This window comes from Camellia sinensis, chromosome 2 (genome assembly GCF_055761805.1).
Source record: "Camellia sinensis isolate YWXY chromosome 2, ASM5576180v1, whole genome shotgun sequence".
NCBI classification, from domain to species: Eukaryota; Viridiplantae; Streptophyta; class Magnoliopsida; order Ericales; family Theaceae; genus Camellia; species Camellia sinensis.
The window spans coordinates 181,900,269-181,922,353 of record NC_138962.1 but is presented as its reverse complement, the minus strand read 5'-3'; the positions used below and the strand labels follow the sequence as shown (position 1 = coordinate 181,922,353).

At 37.6% G+C, this 22,085-nt stretch overlaps 3 protein-coding genes across 8 annotated transcripts in view; 2 read left to right on the top strand and 1 right to left on the bottom strand.

The window, feature by feature from the left end:
* LOC114321180 (pyrophosphate--fructose 6-phosphate 1-phosphotransferase subunit alpha-like) overlaps positions 1–22,085 on the bottom strand; it is a 42,043-nt gene that overhangs the window by 15,808 nt on the left and 4,150 nt on the right. For 5 of the 6 annotated variants that reach the window (XR_014362162.1, XR_014362168.1, XR_014362169.1 and 2 more), the window contains exon 3: positions 20,188–20,607. The exons of the other annotated variant lie outside the window; for it this stretch is intronic. The gene's annotated coding sequence lies outside the window, so the exon portion shown is untranslated. Of the gene's footprint in view, positions 1–20,187; positions 20,608–22,085 lie in introns of those variants that run through there. 6 annotated transcript variants of the gene reach the window in all.
* LOC114321136 (S-adenosyl-L-methionine:benzoic acid/salicylic acid carboxyl methyltransferase 3) lies at positions 13,409–18,341 on the top strand. Its single transcript, XM_082916322.1, has 5 exons — positions 13,409–13,546; positions 15,631–15,753; positions 16,695–17,105; positions 17,404–17,655; positions 17,759–18,341. The coding sequence occupies exons 2-5, from the start codon at positions 15,679–15,681 to the stop codon at positions 18,116–18,118; spliced, it is 1,098 nt and encodes a 365-aa protein (XP_082772448.1). The 5' UTR covers positions 13,409–13,546; positions 15,631–15,678; the 3' UTR covers positions 18,119–18,341.
* Positions 13,544–22,085, top strand: part of LOC114321176 (S-adenosyl-L-methionine:benzoic acid/salicylic acid carboxyl methyltransferase 3) — a 46,425-nt gene continuing 37,883 nt past the window's right edge. Inside the window, exon 1 of the mRNA XM_082916320.1 lies at positions 13,544–14,418. The gene's annotated coding sequence lies outside the window, so the exon portion shown is untranslated. The remainder of the gene's footprint in view (positions 14,419–22,085) is intronic.

The following is a 22,085-nucleotide window of genomic DNA, read 5'->3' as shown; positions in this document are numbered from 1 at the left end:
TCCAATAAAATGGCCCCCCTTGAAATTGCTCAACCAATAAGTTCCGCGCCACCTCCTAGCTCAGAGCCTCGGCAACGCGCTAAATGAGACAAAAGGAGGGATACTCGTCGATCAAGCGATCAATGCTCCCACCGGACGAATGAACAACTGCAAGTCAACAGCAGGCGTTCGAGACGTGCCGACAAGAAGTACACAGAGTTGTCAGAACCGATCGCTGCAATAATGACCAAAGTCCAACAATTTCCATTCTTCAAATGGCCGTCAAAGATGGTGGGGCCGCCCGACATACGAAGAAGGGATAGGCGGTGCGAATATCACAAAGATCACGGCCACGAAACAGAGAGTTGTTACGCATTAAAAGATCACCTGGAAGAACTGGTGCAAGACGGCCGACTGCAACAGTACGTGAGAAAGGGAAAGCCAACCACGGCACTGGCCTTGAGGCAGGACTCACCTCCACTTGGCGTGATCCATATGATCTACAGCCTGCCTGAACCCCCAGCCGTGTACACAATTCAATCACATCCAATCCCCCAAAAGCAACGTATTCCGACTGAATGGCCCAAAGAAGCTCTGACAATTACTTACAATGAATCCGATCTTAGCGGCACAACAGCTTCCCACATCGATCCGTTGGTCATTAAATTACGCATAAATCGGTTCACCATCGAACGCATTCTCATAGACCCGGGGAGTACTTCAGAGGTTATGTACTACCAAACTTTCATCAAACTCGGCCTCAACAAGTCAGATCTGTCTCCGTCACCTTACCCATTGTTCGGCTTTAATATGAATCCCGATTATCTGTTAGGAAAGATCATACTACCTGTTCGAGCGGGTTCCAGAATGGTCGAAGTAGAATTCCTGGTCGTAAAGCTCCCTTCGTCGTATAATGTCATCATGGGGCGAACCTGGATACATATGATGAAGGCTGTTCCAAGCACTTATCATCAGCTTGTGCGCTTCCCAACAGCCCATGGCATTGAAGAAATCCGTGGCTCCCCCCAATCGGTACAAGTAGAGACTTAATGAAAACCCTATCACTGACCCGATCTGTGGGCTTTGATACTTGTATATGTATCACTTCTGCAATGTAAACCATTTTTCTTCGTGGCTCTATTCATCTCTCAAAGTCTCCGAATTCGGAGCCCCCTTTGGTGCATGATACCTTAGGGCCGACTAAGTCTCCGAATTCGGAGCGCCCTTCGTGGATATCACGATTGGCCAAAGTCAGTCTCCGGATTCGGAGCCCCCTTTGGTGCATGACACCTTAGGGCCGACTAAGTCTCCGGATTCGGAGCCCCTTTGGAACATGATACCTTAGGGCCGACTAAGTCTCCGGATTCGGAGCGCCTTTCGTGGATATCACGATTGGCCAAACAAAGTCTCCGGATTCAAAGCCCCATTTGGTGCATGACACCTTAGGGTCGATTAAAGTCTCTGGATTCGGAGCCCCCTTTGGTGCATGACACCTTAGGGCCGACTAAGTCTCCGGATTCGGAGCGCCCTTCGTAGATATCATGATTGGCCAAACAAAGTCTCCGGATTCGGAGCCCCCTTTGGTGCATGACACCTTAGGGCCGATTAAAGTCTCCGAACTCGGAGCCCCCTTTGGTGCATGACACGTTAGGGCCGACTAAGTCTCCGGATTCGGAGCGCCCTTCGTGGATATCACGATTGGCCAAATAGTCTCCGGATTCGGAGCCCCCTTTGGTGCATGACACCTTAGGGCCAAACAAAGTCTCCAGATTCAGAGCCCTCTTTAGTGCATGACACCTTAGGGCCGATTAAAGTCTCCGGATTCGGAGCCCCCTTTGGTGCTTGACACCTTAGGGCCAATTAAGTCTCCGGATTCAGAGCGCCCTTCGTAGATATCACGATTGGCCAAACAAAGTCTCCAGACTCGAAGCCCCTTTTGGTGCATGACACCTTAGGGCCGATTAAAGTTTCCGGATTCGGAGCGCCCTTCGTGGATATCACGATTGGCCAAACAAAGTCTCTGGATTCGGAGCCCCCCTTTGGTGCATAACACCTTAGGGCCGATCAAAGTCTCCGGATTCGGAGCCCCCTTTGGTGCATTACACCTTAGGGCCGATTAAAGTCTCCGGATTCGGAGCCCTCCCCTTCGGTGCATGACACCTTAGGGCCGACTAAGACTCTAGATTCGGAGCGCCCTTCGTGGATATCACGATTGGCTAAACTAAGTCTCCGGATTCGAAGCAACCTTTGGCATGAACAAAACAAAACTCACCAACATCACAAATAAGGTGCTTAACTAAGCATAAAAAAAAAATTCAGAATAAGACGCAAATGTTCAAAATAAAGCTTTTTGTTCAATCAAGCAGTTGTTACATAAACGCAACCCGCATTTGAGCGTTACAATTTTTATTTAATCACACAGTTGTTACATAAACGCAACTTGCATTTGAGCATTACAATACCCATCTCCAAACTTAAAAGCTAAAAAAGGGAGAAGACGCATTAGTAAAGCGGCAGCGCCGAATCACCTCCCGTCACCCGGAAGTCCTCCGCGATTTGCAATGCCTTGAGCCAACTGTGCCCAAGTTCTCCACTGATACCATTGACAATGTCAAGGCAAAGATCCAGGACAAAGAAGGATAAAAACCCGACGGTCGTTGCCTTTCCTTTCGGGGTGATTTGCTTCAACGACTCGAAGATTCATGCCAACGTTTGGACGCCCTACTTCCCATACGGATGGGTCCTCTGCCGCGCTCCATGGCAACACCAAGATCGGCTAAACTCGAGTCTCTCTAACTAACATCCCCACTTATTCCACCACGCATGAGTGATTGTTTATCTGCGCGAAGCGCCCACTCTTTTTATTTTCAATACTAGCAGCGATCTCGAGGCCCCAATCCTGAGGCGATTTCACTAACTCTAAACTCCACGAGAAAAATGTCGGTTGACATTCGCCACGGCGTAGTTATCCAAACGACTTTTTGAAGCACGTGCACCGTCCGAAAATCTAGGCCCCGAGCCGAGTTGAATTTGCCGCAGCCACCTTACCCACTGGCTTTTGGCTTCCTCAAGTAACAATAGCCTCATTCAGGGATAAACGGCTATCACGTATGGGTCGACCCTGTCGATCAACGTTTATACATCCATTCAAACATATACAGAAACGAAATGCATACATACCAAATACGAACTGCAACAAAATATTTATCATAGAACGCTTTTTATTTGATAAAACAGGCAATATATTACATAGTTTTCAACGCGATCTGCGTTTCAACCTTACAATAAGTACACTTATATGGTGTCACCCTTATCCTCACTCTTCTCGACCTCAAAAGAAGAAAACAGAAAATATTTACTGTGGTAGAATGGCAATGCCGAATCAATACCCGACGCTCGAAGAGCTTTTGTGGCTTGAGATGCCATAATCCAACCGTGCCTAAATCCACGATTTTCACATCGGCAAACTTCTTCGGCAAGTTTTTCCTTTGTCTTTTCGATTCCAACTTTTCGGTCGTCATGAAAGCCTTTCTCATAGGCCCTCCCCTTCGCGTTCTCCAGTACGAACATACTCGCCGTCTCACGATCGGCAAGCGTGGAACTGATGAGCCGACTGGTAACCCTTTCTTCCAGGATTGGGTTTCCGTGCCCGGCGGTTTGTGCCTGGGCCGCCTTGATCTTCCTTAACTCGCACTCAGCCGCCTCCACGCGAGCCTCCAAACTTCAAATATGTTCCTCTTTCTTCTCCATCTCTCGGCGGGCAGCGCGCAACCGCATGCCAATTTCATAGGCAGTGTAAAGCCTCTTCACTGCCCCGTGAATGCCTTCGCGAAATACTTCGTAGTCCTGACGACCTACCATCGATTACTAAACCTCAAGAGGAAAAATTTGTCGAGCAAACTCGACCGCTACATTTGGGTCCCGCACGATCGAATCCGCCTCTGTCATGGGTCTATTCCCCACAAACACCGCAAAGCTTAATGGGCACAGATTCGAGTCAGATCCCTTCTCAACTCGAGGTTGAGAAGACCTGCACTGCGACTGCTTGTCCCGCCTGGGCGACCTGCTCTGACGTCGGGGAGACTGACGCCTCTCTCGATCCCTGGAACTCCTACCCCCGGTGCGCGAAGGGCCACCACCTCGATGCATGTCTCCATCCAGCTCAGCTAGCGTCTTCGCTTCCCCTCTGCTGTTAAAGAAAAGTCTGTTCGACATTTACACGATTCTTTCAAAAGCTGGAGTCAGTTGTTTACTGTATTCATAAAAGTTGTACCCATAATCATTTATCCTTCACAGAGGCAGCACCCTCGAGGCAATTTCATTAATTGTGAAAACCTCAATCACCCAGCGCCGACTGGATAGACCCGTCGACGCCCGAATGATCATGCCCACCTGGGGCAAGGGCGGGATAGATTAATGAATCCATTCAGCTTAGGTGCCCCAGTCGGCTCACGAATCGATTTCAGAATGATCATGCCTAGCCTGGGGCAAGGGCGTGATAGATTAATCAATCTATTCAGCTTAGGTGCCCCAGTCGGCTCACGAATTGATTTCAGAATGATCATGCCCGCCTGGGGCAAGAGCGTGATAGATTAATGAATCCATTCAGCTTAGGTGCCCCAGTCGGCTCACAAATCGACTTCAGAATGATCATGCCCGCCTGGGGCAAGGGCGGGATAGATTAATGAATCCATTCGGCTTAGGTGCCCCAGTCAGCTCACGAATCGATTTCAGAATGATCATGCCCGCCTGGGGCAAGGGCGTGATAGATTAATGAATTCATTCGGCTTAAGTGCCCCAACCGGCTCACGAATCAACTTCAGAATGATCATGCCCGCCTGGGGCAAAGGCGGGATAGATTAATGAATCTATTCGGCTTAGGTGCCCCAGTTGGCTCACGAATCGATTTCAGAATGATCATGCCCAGCATGGGGCAAGGACGTGATAGATTAATCAATCTATTCGGCTCAGGTGCCCCAGTCGGCTCACGAATCGACTTTAGAATGATCATGCCTGCCTGGGGCAAGGGCGGAATAGATTAATGAATCCATTCAGCTTAGGTGCCCCAGTCGGCTCACGAATCGATTTCAGAATGATCATGCCCACCTGGGGCAAGGGCGTGATAGATTAATGAATCCATTCGGCTTAGGTGCCCCAGCCGACTCACGAATCGACTTCAGAATGATCATGTCCGCCTGGGGCAAAGGCGGGATAGATTAATGAATCTATTCGGCTTAGGTGCCCCAGTCGGCTCACGAATCGACTTCAGAATGATCATGCCCGCCTGGGGCAAGGGCGTGATAGATTAATCAATCTATTCGGCTTATGTGCCCTAGCCGGCTCACAAATCGACTTCAGAATGATCATGTCCCGCCTGTGGCAAGGGCGTGATAGATTTATCAATACATTCAGCTTAAGTGCCCCAGTCGGCCCATGAATCGACAACAAAACTAAGTTTGCCTCCTCAAGAACACGAATGATCATGCACCACCTGGGGTAAGGGTAGATTAATCATGATATTCAATCATAGAAAGGTCAACAGAGTAGTCATTCTAACTAAAGTAGTGAAAAGCAAACATTCTACACCAACATAACATCACAAACTGCGCATTAGTAATGACACAAGAAGATAATTTTCATTAATAAACTGAGCGCAACAATAGCCAATTTATACATGAAAACTACTCGGAACCAACAAAAGTCCTAAAAACAAAAACATACATTAAAGGGGAAAGTATTTCATAAAATTCGACTGACTCCCAGATTAATCCTCGGGGTCAGACTCAAGTGGCTCAACGTCCACCTGCTTATAAGGAATTGGCAAGGCCAATGTAGCCCCAGCGACACCAAGGGCCTTGAGCCACCCGTGTTTGAACCCCCGATTCTCAAACCTGGGGACTTCATCTACGTATTCTTTGAAGGCGGCGCCTTTTCCTACTTCGAATGTGGCAGAAGCCTCAGATTCTGCCTTTTCTTTGGCCGCCTTCAACTCTGCCAACTCAATCTCCATCCTGGTATGCGCCTCCTCGGCTAGCCTAAGTGATTCTTTGCTCACGTTCGCCCTATCTTTGACTTCAGAACGGTGCTGATCGGCAGCCCGAGCCCTTTCCGCTTCGGCTTCGGCTCGCGTAGCCTCTATAGCGGCCCTCATCATCTCAAACTCGACCCTGCTCTTTTGATCGACCACTTCCGACTGCAAACAGTCAATCCTCTCAAGGGCGTCATGTAGGCGGCGGCCCAAGTCGGCGATCTTGTCGACCGTCTGCAAAATGAGTTGCAATCGTTAGATGCCATAGGCAACCAAAATCAAAACAAGTCAAAGTTCACTTACCAAAAGGGCCGACTGCGCAGATAGGGCTATGGCCACCAAATCCGGCACGACATGAAGGACGCCTTATTAGCTGGTAGGGAGACTGACGCTGCCAGGCTCAAGGCTATCGCCGGGTCGGTAATGATGGATGCATCAGAAGGAATCGGCGTGTGTCTAATCTTTGGCTGAACAATAAAAGGAACAACCACGTCTGATTCTTCTAAGCGAGGCCTTTTGTCGGCAAAACTATCTTCTGAACCGGCCTCTCTCTCGGCGCTACGCTTCTTGCCCCGCTCTTCCGGAATCAACCGTTCATTAATGACCGATTGTTCGACCTCTTTCGCCTTTTCGGCCTCAACAATCTTAGCCGGCTCTTCAATAACGGGTTCGGAAGACTCAACCAAGGCAGGTCCAAAACGGGCGGCCTCGGCCTTTTTTCGGGCGGCCACACGCTCGACATTTTTCTCTCGAGCCATTTGCGTGAGGCTTTCCCCAACCATACCTTCAAAAAAATCGCCGGGTAAATCTCCCAAACCTCCAAAAATATCTCCAAAAGAAAACTCGACCGGACCCAAAGTGGACGGCGAGGTAGGCTGACTACGTCTGGCTGCCTCAAACGCCGAGTTTAGGGCCTCGCCAATCTCTTCGACCTCCTCAGCGAACTCTCTGTCTAGTTCGGTGACTACCTCTACCACCGGCTCGACGTCTTGCCCCGAGTTAGAGGCCTCGAGGCCAACTTGTCTGAGACTCTTGAAGCTAGGGAAAATAAGAGCCGCAAGCTGTCGATCGCCGGATGGAATTGGAATATTGTCAGCGGCCAAAAAAGTAGTGTAAGTAGGCTCGTATCGAAGAAGTATGTGGGCCGCTCTCCCTTGCTTCTAGTAAGTTCGGACGGCCGAAGTATCCGAGTGCAGTCGCAACCTGCGAAAGGACCGCGTCGTCGGCAGAAACCAGAATCTTCTTCAAATTACTGCCTGCAAAGGCAAGGGGTTAGACACAGGGGGAAAGCCGAGTAAAAGAAAAGTTCAGTAAAACACAAGGAGGCACACAGCAACCTGGTTCACCCATCCGTCTGGGAATAGGGTCTAGGCGATCCTCGCCTTCGCCAAATTTTCAGTTCCCTCGGATATTGACCATTACGTCATCCACACGCTTGCCAGAACTAGCGAGCATGGTTACCAAATGATGGTCAGTATCCTTGGCTCTAAGAAAGTACCACCCAAGCCAACCGGAGGATTTGGCTAAAGCATAGCAGTGCCGAATGGCCGGAACCCCAAGGTCGATCCTGAGGCGCCGGTTCAACTCTACGATCCCCATTACGATCCGAAAAAAGGTGACGTTGGGCTGAGAAGGAATCAAACCCCAGTAGCGGAGGACGGCCCTAAGGAACGGATGTAGGGGAACGCGAACCCCGCCCTTTGCAATGGATAGGAGAGAAAAGACGATTGAATTTTGATCCTCTCTCTATATCCAGACTGTTGTCCGTCACTAGAGATAGATGAACATCGTCGGGGATGGAAAAGTGTCGCCGGAATCCGGAGACACGACTCTCAAAAAAGAGGTCTTTCAAGTGTTTGGCCATTTTCACGGGGAATAAAGGGTTCACCAAAATGAAAGCGATAAACAAAAAGTAAAATTGCAAAGAAAAGAGAAGAAGACTTACGAGGAACAAGGGAGACGGGGGTAGACGGAGAAGAGTTGCAGAGAATGCGAGTCAGAGAAGGGATATCTGCTGGCGGTCCAAGAGTCTCGTATACTCGACGAACTGTGCATTCGAAAGGACTGAAATTTCAAATCACAATAAATGCGAGACGCAAGGTTGAGGTAGGAAAGCGTAATGATGAACGAAAAGGTGTGCGCATCCTGACATCTATATTGGGGTACGCGAAACCGCCTGACCTATTTTAACCTTTCCAATTCAAGACCGAACACACCGATTAACTTCCGTCAATGGGGAGTTCGGGGGGTAATTGTGGGGGCCGAATAATGGAAAGATCAGATGGTGTGTATCTTTGAAAGACTGATATTAATCGGCTATATCTTACGAGAGCGGGGAGCCGAATAAAATATATGTGCCGAATAAAGTATAAGCACTTAGGGCCGAATAAAGGAAAAGACAATGATTAAAAAGTAGGCCCTGGCCCCGAGGATCAAGAAGAACATGTATAAATACAGGAACAACGGTTATAGAAAGGTATGTAAGAATCACTTCACAAAACTGGTAAATGGGCTATCCTGAGCGTCTGAACTAACTTGTCCGTCGGAGTGCTAATTCCGGCACTCCCGACTGGAGTGTTTATTTATTTTCAGGTGACTAGCTGAGGATCACTAGCGTCTCCCAAGATCCAAAGAGTATTTACAAACCACTTCCCCACAGTGTCAATTTGGAAAGATGTCGCAATTAGGACATATGATTACTTGATTTTATTTTTATTTTAAATTCGTGTATCCATGTCATAGATTCAGGATTTAAAATTTATAAATGTATACCGCATATGTCATCTTTTGTACGATCAAGATTATGAATGGAATATAAGATATGAGTTTATTAATTATTTATAAGAAATATTACGAGATGGGATATTATTATTTATTTTGGAGCGTTATATAAGGATTACTATCGTAATTTTCTCAAAAATAAATAAGTCAATATAATTTGTAACGATTGATTTCTAAATTCATACACAAGAATGTGCAAAAGTAAATTAATTAAAAACTAATTCTATTCAAGTATAACACACTTTCGGCCTCCGTTTTTTTACTCTCCAATCCCACTACAGGAAAATGTCTAATTCAATATTAAAAATGAAATTTGTAAAACAAAATAATCGGAAGGAACAGAGCAGACCGGAGTGGAAAAAGAGTCTAGCAGGTACAATCATGTATGGCAACAATGGTCACTAAAAGAGGGCGAAGTCAGGGAAGAGTCTCCTAGAGATTGGCTTTCCTCCCATTGGTGATCGGATTAAAGGGTGTTATTAGATCTATAGAGGTTTATCACTGGTTTCATTTTGATAATTTGAACCGTTAATATGTAAAACTCGTCAAGTATTATATGCTTGTAAAAAATTATGTTGATCAGATATCGATAGCTATTTCATCGGATCACATTTCTATCAATCATTTATTTTTTCACTTTTCATTTTTCATTTTTTTATACAAAACTAAATTAATCATATAGCTATCGATATCCGATCAATGTGATTTTGTGTGTAAATATATTACTCGGCGAGTTCTACACATTCACCGGTTCAGATTATCAAAACAAGACCCGTGATAAATCCCTACAAGTCCAATAACACCCTCCAATACGGGTACAAAAATGCTTTCTACCCCCACTAGGGGTCGACCCCCAGTGAGGTGTCACTCCGGGATTGGCCCAAAAAAAATATATATTTTTTTTTTTTTTGTGTTTTCAGCGAATAGAGGGTCGCCACCTCACTGGGGGTTGACCCCCACTGGGTGTATATATCAGCGTTGAATACGGGTAATGATACATCCCACTAAAAGTAGTGCTTTAAAGCACCACTAATGAGTTGGCAAGCATTTAAAAAAAAAAAAAAACAAGACACAAGCAGTGGGCCCCGTCCATTGCCACATCACTAGTGGTGCTTTTAGAGTACTACTTTTAGTGGTCTCAAGCATTATTGTTTTAATTAATAAAAATTAAATTGTTGCATCATGTGTTATTGTCTTTGGAGCAATAAATAATTTTTCATAAAATACAGTAATTATATATCTAAAGGCTCTTTTTCGATCTAAGATTTGTGTAGCAAAACGAAAAGAAGAAATAAATAAATAAAATCAATCAAATAAACAACCTACTTGTGCTTAGAAAATGATAAAGAAAAAATTAATAGATATATAAAATAAAATAAAAAGTTTAACAGATGTGATTCACAAGCAACTTATTTAGTCCTTGGGTTGGAACAGAAAAGGGAAGAAAAAATGAAAATGGTTTGCCTATGCATTTCCATGGGAAATATTCGTATTTTTTCGTTATTTTTTTTATGGGAATCCAATAAGGAAAATTACGGCCGTGTTTGGTACAGTTTTCCAATCACAATTTCACCCCTTCACGTGAACAAACCATTTGGATGGAGTTTTCAAAAATTAATTTCACCACACATTTCAAAACACGTTTCTGTTTCACGTTTGGCAGAACTCCTTCCAAAACAAACTTCCCAACCAAAGCTTAATAACTCAAATTTTTAATTATTCTGTAAAATTTATACTAATATTATTTAATTACAGTTAGAAAAATATACGATTGATTTTGTATTATTATGTGTAATTTTATAAAATAATATAATTAGTAAAAATTTAAGGGTCAAAGTATAAATAAATAATAATAACAATAATAATAATAGATATGGTAGTAAAATAAATAATTAATTTTTTGTTAATATATAATAATGTATAATTTAATTATAAATTAATTTATATTAAAAAATTGAGTCAAAATATAATTACTTTAAATATTTATTATAAACAAGTATTAATCTTTATAATTTATTATCGAATATATGGGAGGATTCGCGCGGATAACGTTGTCACCTCCCTATATAGCGAGGAGGTGATATGTGTGGAAGGAAAAGAAAGAAAGGGAAAGAAAGAAAGAAAGAAAAGAAAAAGGAAAAAGGAAAAAGGAAGACAAGGGAAAAAAAAGGAAGGAAAAAATAATAGAAATTGAGAGGGTCTTTGGTAGTAAAAAAAAAGAGTGAGGTATTAAAATTAAAGTGATTTATATTATATCTTGAGGTACCATAATATATTTTATGTATGTTTTTACTTATCATAATTTGTTTTATACAAGTTATGTTTTATAAATTATTATTAATTATATTAATGTTTCGATTACGTGCATTAATTTCTGAACTCTATTTGTTAAAATGAAATCCATTGATATGTTTGTTTATATTTTAAAGAATATTTGACTATAACCTTATATACAATTATGTTTTGTAAGTATTACCACGTGAGTTCCAAGTCTTGGGAGACTTAAATAACTATTGGCTCTGTTTGGTCACTTTGTGGCCCTCTATTGTCAATGATCTATTGACCTCTATTGACCTCTGTTCTGTGCAGAGCAAAGTGTTGTGCGGAGATAAGTGTTACACTATTGTGGGAGCCACCTCTATTATTCATATAAACCACCTATTGAATCCGGTATCGTGGTTATGGATATTTATTTACATAATCTCAGTTTTGCTACTTAAATGATTATTTGTTCAGACTAAGTTATCTTAAATATTTTAGTTACATAATTATCTATGATTATTTTGTGTCCCTTATACTCTTGGTATAATGTTTCTCACTCTGCCATGTGCTTATAGCTGTTTACCAATTTTCAGGAAACAATGCGATTCAGAAATAACTTTTGGAAAGTCTTAGATGCGGGGCTGCGGAATAGACACACACAACATTTTTATGATATTTTTATATATAAATATCGGCATTTTGGTCAATGAATTTTGTAATAGAAAATAGAAGCTCCAATGATTATTTTGGTACCCTCACTTAAATATTACTTCCGCGTGCGTTTATTTATTTGTTCAAGAATTGGTCAGAGATAATTTTAGTTGCTGGCCATCACGATACTCAACCCTTGAGCACGGGGAGCGGATCGTGACAAGTGGTATTAGAGTAATGGTTTATAAAAAAATAAATAAATCATCATTGGAGCATAGGACACACACATATTTAAGAAGTAAGATAGCGGGTAATTAGTACCTAAATATTATATTTTGTTAGTCGATTTAATTATATTATGATTATATATATATATATATATTTTTTTGTGTTCCTAAATTGTGAAGGATATTAGATATAATTTATACTTGTTATAGCAAAAGAAGGAAAAGAAACCGAGGGTGTCAGGCTCAAGCACCCACCAAAATTATAATATAATTAAATACATATAATTTTCAATTCAGTATTCGGAAAAAAAAATTTATTTCAACTTTTTAAAAGTGGGTTCAAATTATAAAGGTACCAATTTTAAAACTATTTTTCGTCAGAGGAAAGTTCACGAATAAAAGAAAGGGCGTTCATCTTAAATTCCTTCAACTCTTACATATAATTTTGTCATTTCAATTCCAGTCGCTTGTTTGATTGTGTTCTAATTTTATTTTTTTTTTATTTTATTTTTCCGAAATAAAACTAATGAAAAGTTTTTAAAGTCACCGATTGTTTCTCATTTTAGCCCAAAACAATGTTTGACAACTAGACAGTGAGTTATTTTTGGTAAAAAAAAATTTTTGAGGTAATATTTTTTATCAGATTAATCATTTAATATATACTCCCTCCGTCCCAAAATATTAGTCCCTTATTCCATTTTTCATTGTCCCAAAATATTAGTCCCTCTTCAAAAATCAAGTACAAAAATAATATAAATTTCCTATTTTGCCCTTCTTTTAAATTAATAAACAATATAAAAAGTACAATTATGACATTGATATTCCCAAAAAATGTACTATCAAAAGGATAATTTTGGAAAATTAACTTTTTTCAAATACAATAATTGTACTACCAAAAAAAGTTGGATTCCCCAAAAGGGACCATTATTTTGGGACGGAGGGAGTATTTATCAAAGTGCGCAGCGGATAATCTACACTTATGAAAAATTTCGAGGACGAAATTTTAAAAGGAGGGAAGATTGTAACAACCTAGATTTTTAATTACTCTGTAAAATTTATATTAATATTATTTAATCACAGTTAGAAAAATATACGATTGATTTTGTATTATTATGTGTAATTTTGTAAAATAATATAATTAGTAAAAATTTAAGGGTCAAAGTATAAATAAATAATAATATTGATGATAATAATAATAATAATAATAATAATAATAATAATAATAATAATAATAATAATAATGGATGTGATAGTAAAATAAATAATTAATTTTCTGTTAATATACGATAGAATGTAATTTAATTAGAGATTAATTTATATTAAAAAATTGAATCAAAATGTAATTATTTTAAATATTTATTAAAAATAAATATAAATTTTTATAATTTATTATCGAATCTGTGGATGGATTCGCGCGGATAACGTTGTCACCTCCCTGTAAATAGAGAGGAGGTGATATGTGTGGAAGGAAAAGAAAGAAAGGGAATGAAAGAAAGGAAAGAAAAGGAAAAGGAGGAGAGGAAGATAAGGGAAAGAAAGTAAGAGAAGGAAAGAAAAAATAGTGGAAATCGTGACGATTTTTGATAGTGGAAAGAAATAATGAAGTATTAAAGTTAAGGTGAGTTATATTATATCTTAAGTTATCATAATATATTTTATGTATGTTTTGATTTATCATAATTTATTTTATATAAGTTATGTTTTATAAATTATTATTAATTATATTAATACTTCGATTACGTGGATTAATTTCTGAATTCTATTTGTTAAAATGAAACCTATGAATATGTTTGTTTATATTTTAAAGAATATTTAACTATAACCTTATATACAATTATGTTTTGTAAGTATCACCACGGGAGTCCCAAGCCTTGGGGGATTTAAATAACCATTGGCTCTGTTTGGTCACTTTGTGGCCTTCTATTGTCAAGGATCTATTGACCTCTGTTCTGTGCAGAGCAAAGTATTGTGCGGAGATAAGTGTTACACTATTGTGAGAGCCACCTCTATTATTCATATGAACCACCTATTGAATCCGTACCTTTGTTCTAACTGTCACTGTTGTGACCTCTATTCTGTTCTGTTCGGTACTGTGGTTATGGATATTTATTTACATAATCTCAGTTTTGCTACTTAAATGATTATTTGTTCAGACTAAGTTATCTTAAATATTTTAGTTACATAATTATCCATGATTATTTTGTGTCCCTTATACTCTTGGTATAATGTTTCTCACTCTACCATGTGCTTATAGCTGTTTACCAATTTTCAGGAAACAATGCGATTCAGAAATAACTTTTGGAAAGTCTTAGATGCGGGGCTGAGGAATAGACACACACAGCACTTTTATGATATTTTTATATATAAATATCGGCATTTTGGTCAATGAATTTTGTAATAGAAAATAGAAGCTCCAATGATTATTTTGGTACCCTCACTTAAATATTACTTCCGCTCGCGTTTATTTATTTGTTCAAGAATTGGCCGAAGGTAATTTTAGTTACTGGCCATCACGATACTCAAATCTTGGGTACGAAGAGCAAGTCATGACAAAAGCTCTCACATTTTTATACAGTTTTTGAATTTTTAAGTCTACTCAGTCGTCCCTCCGAACATCTTCCTGAATGTCTGGCCAGTTGACCGCTATAGTGCACTTTTTTTTTATTTTTTATTTTTATTTTTATTTTTTTTGTGTATGTGGCAATTGCCAAGAGAAAGTGAAGAAGATAAGACATCAACATCAAGAAAGAAATTGATAAATTATGAGATTAATTATGAAGATGGTAAAGTTGTTGGTGGTTCAACCTCTGATATAAAAGTTGGTGGTTGAACAAATGATATAAATGATGACGTACATGAAGGATGCATGTTTCACGAAATTGATGAAAATCAACAAATAAAAAAATTCGAATAAAATTGAATTGTGTCTGGTAAACTATATAGATGCTAACAAAATAATATTCTAATTTTTTTTTTTGACTCCCATATAGATAATACCTGATAAATTTTTTGGTCATTTATTTGAAAATAGCAATACAATAAATAGCAAATAATTTGTGACAGTAATTATTAAAAATATAAAAATATTTTAACTGAAAAATATTTTTAAAAAAATTCAAACCAAATATACAATAAAAATTTATTTTAAATCAGCAATTGAATATTTATTTTGAAAAAAAAAATTTATTTCCTTCGTAATATTTTCAATTAAAAAAATTGATTAATATTATTTTCTGTTAATAATTAATTTTTTTAATTGAATTTTAATAAGAGTTTGCTTATGAGTATTGATCAGAATTTTCAATAGAGTTTTAAGTAGTATGTTTAGTTATGAGTTATGACAATTTGAATTAAGTTTTGAAAATTCTTTCCAAAACTCATAACCAAACAAATTTTCTTATTTCACATATCATATCAAACATTAAGAATTCAATTCAACACTCAACTCAAAATTCTTTTTAAAGCTCATAACAAAACAATTTTTTTATACTCAAATCATAATTTCAAAACTCACAAACTCAAAATATAACTCTATTCTAAAATTATATTTAGCAAACTTTATCAAACGCTAGTTATATTTTCCTTAAAAATCCAAAAAACTAATGCAGCATAAAAAAGAAGAAAAAAAATGTGAGACTTAAGCTAATGAAAAGACAAGCAAATTATTTCATCTCAAGTTGAAAAAGTCGTATTTGCCCACAGGTCATCTATATATAGACTAGAAGGGCAAAGGCGGCAAACAAAGGAAACATGGTGGTCCAAAATGTTCTTCACATGAATGCAGGCAATGGAGAAACTAGCTATGCCAATAACTCAACCCTTCAGGTCTCTCTCTCTCTCTCTCTCTCTCTCTCTCTCTCTGTTTTTATAAATAGGATAAATTCATCAAATGATAAATTTATTAATCTCTTTTATTTTTATAAATAAATTTACAGTAATAAATTTATCAATCAAAACATGTAGATAAATAAGTCTAGTTAGTAGGACTAATTGGTAAGTATCCCTTTTAAATATCAATCAATATGTACCGTATTGGTCAATACATATTTGGTTTTTTCATTCTAACACCGATACATTCCAGTACATTCCGGTATATTGGTTGAAATGAAAATCACATGTGTATCGGTCAATTCCCAAAACGTATCAAGTTTCACACCTGATATGGCGAGTTCAATTGCTATAAAGCACTTTTTTGCGACTGTTAATTTTAAAAAACTCCTGACCGCGACAGTTGATTTTAGATGCATATCGTTTGATACTCTTCATAATATGACACCGCAATCAATACCGATATATGTCCAGATAGTACTATTTAAAATTATGATGCAAACCCTTGCATCACCTTTCACTACATCATATAAGTGTTTTACGGACCAAACTCTTTCATCTCTACAAGTGAAAATTTTGTTGGAAAAAATGACCTTAGCAACAAAATGAAAATGTCGCTAATAAATATAGTTTTAGAGATAAAATAATTTTGTGCCAAAAGATTTACTTTTTGAACAAAATTTTTGGTCCCAAAAAAATAGTAATTCATTATTAAATGACTAATTTTGTCGCTAAAAATACAATAATGGCATTTTTGGAAATTAAGATATTTCAACTCTTATTTTTTGTGTCTAAAACCTTAATTTATTGTAGTGTTTATCAACTCTTCCTTGTACACCAAAATCAACATTACTTAAAAAGAATAATACATCATTTTTATTTACTCATTCTTTTTATTTATTATGGCATCTAAACAATTTAAGCATATGTTTATTCAGAAAACAGCAATACTGATGGCGAGGCCAGTTCTAGAAGACACCCTCAAGAAAGTGTGCAATAATGATGCCTTCCCAAAACACCTAAAAATAGCAGATTTGGGTTGCTCTTCAGGACCAAACACATTCTTAGTCATCTCTCAAATAATTAACATCATTCATAATTTGATGCAACAAAACAATTGCAAAGCACCAGAGATTGAAATATGTTTAAATGATCTTCCCCAAAATGACTTCAACAGCATTTTCAAATCGCTCCCAACATTCTATGAGAAGATCAAAATGGAGAAAGAAGAAAAGTTACCGGGGGCTTGCTTCGTATCAGGGGTGCCTGGTTCTTTTTATTGTAGGCTTTTCCCAAGAAAGAGCTTGCACTTTGTTCATTCATCTTATAGTGTTCATTGGCTATCTCAGGTTTGTGTTGTCTTTCTTGTATCAAACATATGCTCACAAAAATCAAGTATAAATCAAATTACGGGTACTAAGGTGAAATAACATTTATTAACTTAGCTTACGATCAAACTAAATTAACTTTGGTGAAAACATTGAACTCCAAATTTAAACAAACAAAACATCCATAAAATTGTTACCATATCTTACTTTTTAAATTTTATTTATTGCGCAAGAGGTGTTGACATCACAACAAAATTAGTTAATTAACACGACATGTGAAGTAAATTTTTTTTTTTTTTTTTTTTTTAATTAATGATAGGTTCCTGAAAGACTGGAGAACAAGGGAAATATATACATAGCAAGAACAAGTCCACCGACAGTTTTTGAAGCATATTTAAAGCAATTTCAAATGGACTTCTCAACATTTCTAAGTTTGCGCTCTGAGGAAATCGTAGTTGGCGGGCCTATGATTTTAACGTTTCTCGGTAGGAGGATTGCAGATCCCACTGACAAAGATTGTTGCATCCTCTGGGAATTGCTCACAAAGTCACTGCTCGACTTGGTGACTGAGGTTTAATCCATTTCTCTTCATATATCCCAATTAAATTTACAATGCTCATTGTCTTTCTATAGAACTATTCGAAAAGTAACAGCAGCTATTTTATTGATCGTAGGGACTTGTTCAGAAGGAAGCTATTGATTCATTCAATTTTCCTTTTTATTATCCATACAAGGATGAAGTAAAAGCAATAATTGAAAAGGAGGGGTCGTTCAATCTTGAAAGGCTGGAAGTTTCTGAGTGGGACGCTATTGACTACGATGATGATGAACATTTTGTGTTTGACAAGGATAGGAATGGTAAAAATGTTGCAAATTGTGTAAGAGCGGTTACTGAACCTTTGCTGGTTAGTCATTTTGGAGAATTCATAGTTGACGATGTTTTCAAAAAATTCGCAAACTATGTCGCTGATCATCTATGCTCAGAGAAATCCGATAAGGTCATCAATATCGTCGTTTCATTGTCGAAGAAGTAATATATTGACAAAGGAATGACTTCAAAATAAACTATTCCGATTTCCTTAGATTTTAAGAAAATAAACTGTTTTATTTTTTATATTAAACTTGCTTTTGCAGTATGCAGATGTATGTTTTAAAAAATAAGTTGTATCAGTTCTTGATATTAAACTGCTTATAGTTTGCATGTGTATGCATTACATGTTAAATAATAATAACATATGTTTGTAATATGATTTAAAAGTTATGCTTTATTTACATTAATATGTGATGTGTTAATTTGCTAGTTTGTTGCATATTAGAGTAACAATGCAAGAGAGAATTCCATCTAGCAAGCCACCCATAATGAGAAAGTTTTGGCATTTGGGTTCGGCAAGGGCTAGCAAGTAATTTTCAGAAGAAAATTTATAATAGATCGTGATATTTCAATCGTGTTAATGTCACATTTTAATAAAGTATCAAAATTTCATATTTTGATAGACTTGCTCAGTATGTATATGCCACTTTTAAAACGATTTAATTTCTACCATAAGATATAATAAAAAAACCACAATGATGAAATCAGAGAGAAATTATAAGATATAGCAATAACAAGTAGGTAAAGAACAATTGAAAAAGTTTGATGATGTTGACAAAATCTGAGAAAACAACATTTTACTCCCTCCAAAGTCTCTGATTTGAAACTTTTTAGGTGCTAACAATTTTTTGGAATTAGTCTATATATACGAAGCTCTGTCTTAGCTTTAATTGGTATTAGTCAGTTTAATTAACCGAATACCGAATTTAAAAAAAAAAAAAAATTGACAAAAAAAGAGGAGAATTCTTTGCAAAGCAAAGTTCCATAATAAACTCGACACCAAGAAAGGAAGATTCAAATGAAATTTTGGAACTAAAGTTGAGTATATCAACTTTCTATGTAAGTTAGAAATAGTAAAATTTGAACCAAAATCAACTAGCTGTATTCATAAATCTAAACTATCTTTCAGAATCAACCTTCCAAACAATCAGATCAATTTTAGCCTATGAATGTTTTATGAGGAAACAAATTAATCAAAAGAATGCAGGTCTTACTTTTAGTAATCATAGACAACTTACTATCATTTGAAGAAGGGAAATTCATTCATTCACATTTCAAATAGTGACTTCACATAGCTTTAGCATACAGCAATAGTGACTTCAAATAACAGCAAATAAATGCATTTATCTCACATTTCAAAAGTCATTAATTATAGAGAAAATTTCACTTTGCACCCCCAAATTATCACTTAAAAATCAAGTTAATCCCTATTCTTTTAATAATATTAGTTTTACACAAACTATTTGATTTTGAATGAATTTACCTCCACCGTTAGTTGCCAACTATAATCAAACGAAAGTTGATTACGTGGTACTAAAATTTCATTTGAAAATTTATTTTGTCCCCCAAACTATTCTCAAAATATCAATTAGACCCCTAAATATATTTATAAAAATATTAATTTAAATATCTAATGATAATTTTCATCTTAAAAAATAAGGAAAATAAATTTTAAATATGAACTTTACAAGAAATACACCTCATTTAAAGATTTTGCTTTTAAGTCTCAAATTACTTGAATCAGACCTAGAGCCCAAAATTTCGAGTCTACTCTCTCTTTCCTAGCAATTATAGATAGTTTATCTCTCAGATTAATTTCGATTTAAAAAACAATATTGAACGATATAATTATTATTAGATATTTAAATTTAATTTTTTTTTATATATTCAAGGATTTAATTGGCATTTTGAAGGACAATTTGGGGGTAAAATAAAATTTCAAATGAAGCTTCGGTGCCACATCAACAACTTCTATTTAATTATAAACAACAACAGACAATGGGAGTAAAATTGACTCAAAATTGAATAGTCTATGTGTAAAATTGATATTATTAAAAGAATATGAGTTGAATTGATTTACACTTGGGGCAATTACACTAACATGGTAGTCAAAAAAAATATTTACAAATAAGTGGTAAAGATTATAAATATTAAAATTATAATTATAAATCTTATCATCAATATGTAATATTTTTTCAAAACACCCCTTGAATGATAATTTTCCCTTCAAACTATCACTACTCCAACCATTAAGGCTTCACATATATTACAATTTCATATTACCAGCAGTCAGCCTTACAAATAGACATATTCAGAGTTCCGTTATAGTTGGTCAAACTGCATTATTTGCATGTATACTTAAAAATAAGGGCATTCACAAAAGTAAATATATGTGCTGATAAATATTCACAAAAGTAAATATATAGTAGTAATAAATATCTACCCTGCCCCAAATCAAATCCCCAAACTCACAATACAAAAGAAGAAGAAATTAAAGTAAAGACACTAAGAAGATAGGCTTCATACGTGATGCAGGCAGACTTGTTCAAAGTGAGGCACGGCGTTTTGGTTCAGAAGACATTGCTGAGACATGGAACTCACAGCCACATTCAACACTTCTTTTGAACAACCTGGTCTCACAATCTTCTTCACCTGTGCAAGGACATGCACCACCAAGCTTATAGTCAGTCCATATTACGATCAAAATGCTAACTATGAAGTCTAGTGATCAAACCACTAAAAATTCAATGTCTAGTATTTCTTGTTTAAGCCTTCTATCCTTATATTTTTTTATTTTTGGATAAATAGTTTAAGCCTTCTATCCTAATGGACACAAATTCAAGTTGGTCCCTGCCAAGATCTAGGCCACAGTCTTTGTGATAGGCAAAAATACATTTAGACAACTTGAAGCAACATTAAAAAATATCATTCTAGTTAGGATGAGTGCCTAACATCACAAGACTAAAAATGTGACTAGTAGCATTGAGTTTGTCTGAAAACAAGTTCACTAGAATACCATCAATCATTAGGATAACACCATTGTTCCAGAAGTATTTGAAGAAGGGGCGACCCAGTGCACAAGGTTCTGGGCCAAATTAATAACTTTACAGTTCAGAAGTAGAAACATGCAATTTTTATTGTCTTCTGGATCATGATAAAAAATTTGCAACTTGCCTTGTGGCTAAGTTTGATTGTCTCTTAATTGTTCATCATGATCAAGTGAAACAAGTCCCCCGCATGGAGCAAATCATACATGACTTGGTTTCACAACATTTCTGTAGATAACATTTATGTAGTGGTAAGCTGCTAGAAGGCCACCAGGTCTGATATCACAAAGAAAACAAAAACTAAAAACAGTTGACTATCCAAACAATGCTAATTGTCATTACTGCATGTCCCAAGTTAGCTAGATTCTTAAGATTGATGCAATGGGTGGTAACCTGTAGCTAGGTTCCTTTCACCTTTAGCATACAACATCTATGGTTTTAGTTGTAGATCTAATAGGACACTAAGCCTCTATAAATCTCCAACATGGCACGTCACGTCAACACCATATGATCACCATGAATCTCCAACCTCGTGGGGTGACACATACACCAATAAGCCATCTCCACTTGTCTTGGTGCTTCCCTCCGAGGTTGAGCCACACCAGCTAAGTCTAATGTACACGATGCCTTGGCATCAAGTCTAGTCCACTCATCCATGCGAATCTTCAATCCATTGTGTTGCCTCTCCCACAGTGATGACATTAGTATCATTAGCTAGGTTGAGCAACTCTCCAATCAAGCATGTTCCTCCTATTCCTCAGTCCCCTACTTCCAATGTTACTCAGAGGGGCCTCCTAGTTCACTCACCCAAACACACACAGTGCATTTCCTCATCAAATCTTTGCTCGAACACATATCCCCTCCTGCTCATGATGACACACTCAGCACGCTCAACTTAATTCAGCAACCCTCCACCCAAGCATATCCGTCCTATACCTCAGTTCCTTATTTTCAAGATTATCTCCAAAAGGCACCTTGAAGCTGTCAAGCCAACACATGTTAGGAGCAAGACCGAAGGAGCCCTCAAGGTCAGTGCCGTGGTTATAGGGCAAACAAGCGACTTTATAACCCTCGCACGAGACC

Coding starts and splice junctions, on each gene's coding strand:
- LOC114321136 (XM_082916322.1), top strand. CDS start 15,679: ATGGTGGTCCAAAATGTTCTTCACATGAATGCAGGCAATGGAGAAACT. Junction 17,106..17,403: donor GTGTTCATTGGCTATCTCAG/GTTTGTGTTGTC, acceptor AATTAATGATAG/GTTCCTGAAAGACTGGAGAA. Junction 17,656..17,758: donor TGCTCGACTTGGTGACTGAG/GTTTAATCCATT, acceptor TATTGATCGTAG/GGACTTGTTCAGAAGGAAGC.